At 49.3% G+C, this 2,651-nt stretch overlaps 1 protein-coding gene across 1 annotated transcript in view; it reads right to left on the bottom strand.

Moving 5' to 3' along the window:
* Window positions 1-2,651, bottom strand: part of tnfsf12 (TNF superfamily member 12) — a 78,980-nt gene continuing 76,329 nt past the window's right edge. Inside the window, exon 6 of the mRNA XM_085977142.1 lies at window positions 1-266. Coding sequence (XP_085833268.1) covers window positions 21-266 — 246 coding nt within the window. The 3' untranslated portion in view covers window positions 1-20. The remainder of the gene's footprint in view (window positions 267-2,651) is intronic.

The raw sequence follows: 2,651 nt of genomic DNA, 5'->3' as shown, positions 1-2,651 counted from the left end.
CACGCTCACACACGCCCCCTTTAGAGTTTAAACAGTCCGAAGTAGGTGAAGGTCTTGGTTTTCAGACGCACTCCCACTATGCTGGAGATGCTGATCCGGGCATCCTTCTGGAGCCTCACTAAACCGGAGGCTTGACACGAGTGGACGGGCAGCTGCTGGCCGTAGAGAGGGGTCGGGGGCAAACCCTGCAGGCACCTAAAGGTCACCAGGTTGTCCACCTTCACGTCCAGCTTTAAATAGGCTGTGGTGTTGTCATCGCAGTGGACCTGCATCAAGAGGGAGACACCGTTACACTAACATCCAATCAATGAGACCCCGCCTCAGCTCATCCGCTGCTGAAACCCTCATCCATGCCTTTGTTACCTCTAGACTTGACTATTCCAACGCACTCCTAGCTGGCCTCCCACATTCCACCCTACGTAAACTTGAGGTCATCCAAAACTCGGCTGCCCATGTCCTAACTCGCACCAAGTCCCGTTCGCCCATCACCCCCTGTGCTCGCTGACCTACAATGGCTCCCGGTTAAGCAACGCCTCGATATCAAAATTCTCATCCTTGTTTCCAAATCCCTCCATGGCCCTCGCCCCCTCCCTATCTCTGTAATCTCCTCCAGCCCCACAACCCCCCGAGATCTCTGCGCTCCTCCAATTCTGCCCTCTTGAGCATCCCTGATTATAATCGCTCCACCATTGGTGGTCGTGCCTTCAGCTGCCTGGGCCCAAAGCTGTGGAATTCCCTCCCTAAACCTCTCCGCCTCTCTACCTCTTTTTCATAAGGACATAAGAAATAGGAGCAGGAGTCGGCCATTCGGCCCCTCGAGCCTGCTCCGCCATTCAATGAGATCATGGCTGATCTTTGACCTCAACTCCACTTTCCCACCCGATCCCCATATCCCTTGATTCCGCCAGAGTTCAAAAATCAATCGATCTCAGCCCTGAATATACTCAAAGACTGAGCCTCCACAGCCCTCGGGGGCAGAGAATTCCAAAGACTCACCACCCTCTGAGTGAAGAAATTCCTCCTCATCTCAGTCCTAAATGGCCGACCCCTTATTCTGAGACTGTGACCCCTGGTTCTAGACTCTCCAGCCAGGGGGGAAACAACCTCTCAGCATCTACCCTGTCAATCCCCCTCAGAATCTTATGTGTTTCAGTGAGATCACCTCTCATTCTTCTAAACTCCAGAGAGTATCGGCCCATTCTACACAATCTCTCCTCATAGGACAGTCCTCTCACCTCAGGAATCAATCTAGTGAACCTTCGTTGCACCGCCTCCAAGGCAAGTTTATCCTTCCTTAGATAAGGAGACCAGAACTGTGCCCAGTGCTCCAGGTGTGGTCTCACCAAGGCCCTGTACAATTGTAGCAAGACTTCCTCACTCTTATACTCCAACCCCCCTGTAATAAAGGCCAACATGCCATTTGCCTTCCTTATTGCTTGCTGTACCTGCATGCTAGCTTTCTGTGTTTCTTGCACGAGGACACCCAAATCTCTCTGAACACCAACATTTGAAAGGTTCTCACCCTTTAAAAAATATTCTGTTTTTCTAGTCTTCCCACCAAAGTGAATAACCTCACATTTCCCCACATTATACTCCATCTGCCACCTTACTGCCCACTCACTCAGCCTAACTATATCCCTGTGCAGACTCTGTGTTCTCCTCACAGCTTACTGTCCCACCTAGCTTTGTATCGTCAGCAAACTTGGATACATTACACTCGGTCCCTTCACCTGGATCATTAATATAGATTGTAAATAGCTGAGGCCCCAGCACTGATCCTTGTGGCACCCCACTAGTTACAGCCTGCCAACCTGAAAATGACCCATTTATTGCTACTCTCTGTTTTCTGTCCGTTAACCGATCCTCTCTCCATGCTACTATATCACCCCCAATCCCATGAGCCCTTACTTTGTGTAACAACCTTTTATGTGGCACCTTATCGAATGCCTTTTGGAAATCCAAATATACTACATCCACTGGTTCCCCTTTATCTACCCTGCTCGTTACATCCTCAAAATACTCTAATAAATTTGACAAACACGATTTCCCTTTCATAAAACCATGTTGACTCTGCCTAACCATATTTCTAAGTGACCTGATACAACTTCCTTAACAATGGATTCCAGCATTTTCCCGTCGACTGATGTCAGGCTAACTGGCCTGTAGTTCCCCGTTTTCTCTCTCCCTCCTTTCTTGAATAGCGGTGTTACATTTGTGACCTTCCAATCCGCTGGGACCGTTCTCGAATCTAGGGAATTTTGGAAGCTCACAACCAATGCATCCACTATCTCTGCAGCCACCTCTTTTAGAACCCTAGGATGTCGGCCATCGGGTCCAGGGGATTTGTCAGCTGTTCAGAATTCCGTCCTTTAAGATGCTCCGTAAAACCTACCTCTTTGACCAATTCTGCCCTAATTTCTCCTTATGTGGCTCGGTGTCAAATTTTGTTTGATATTCGCTCCTGTGAAGTGCCGTGGGACGTTTTACTATGTTAAAAGGCGCTGTATAAATGCAAGTTGTTGTTGTTGGATCTGTCATGGCTCAGTGGGCAGAGCTCTCTCTCTCTCTCTCGCCTCGGAGTCAGAAAGTTGAGGGTTCGGGTCCTCGCTCCAGAGACTTGAGCACGTAATGCAGGCTGACACTCCCAGTGC

This window comes from Somniosus microcephalus, unplaced genomic scaffold (genome assembly GCF_052327205.1).
Source record: "Somniosus microcephalus isolate GS21.2 unplaced genomic scaffold, FLI_Smic_1.0 unresolved_chr4, whole genome shotgun sequence".
NCBI lineage: Eukaryota > Metazoa > Chordata > Chondrichthyes > Squaliformes > Somniosidae > Somniosus > Somniosus microcephalus.
Note: the sequence above shows the minus strand (reverse complement) of the source record. Positions and strands in the feature narration are given on the sequence as shown.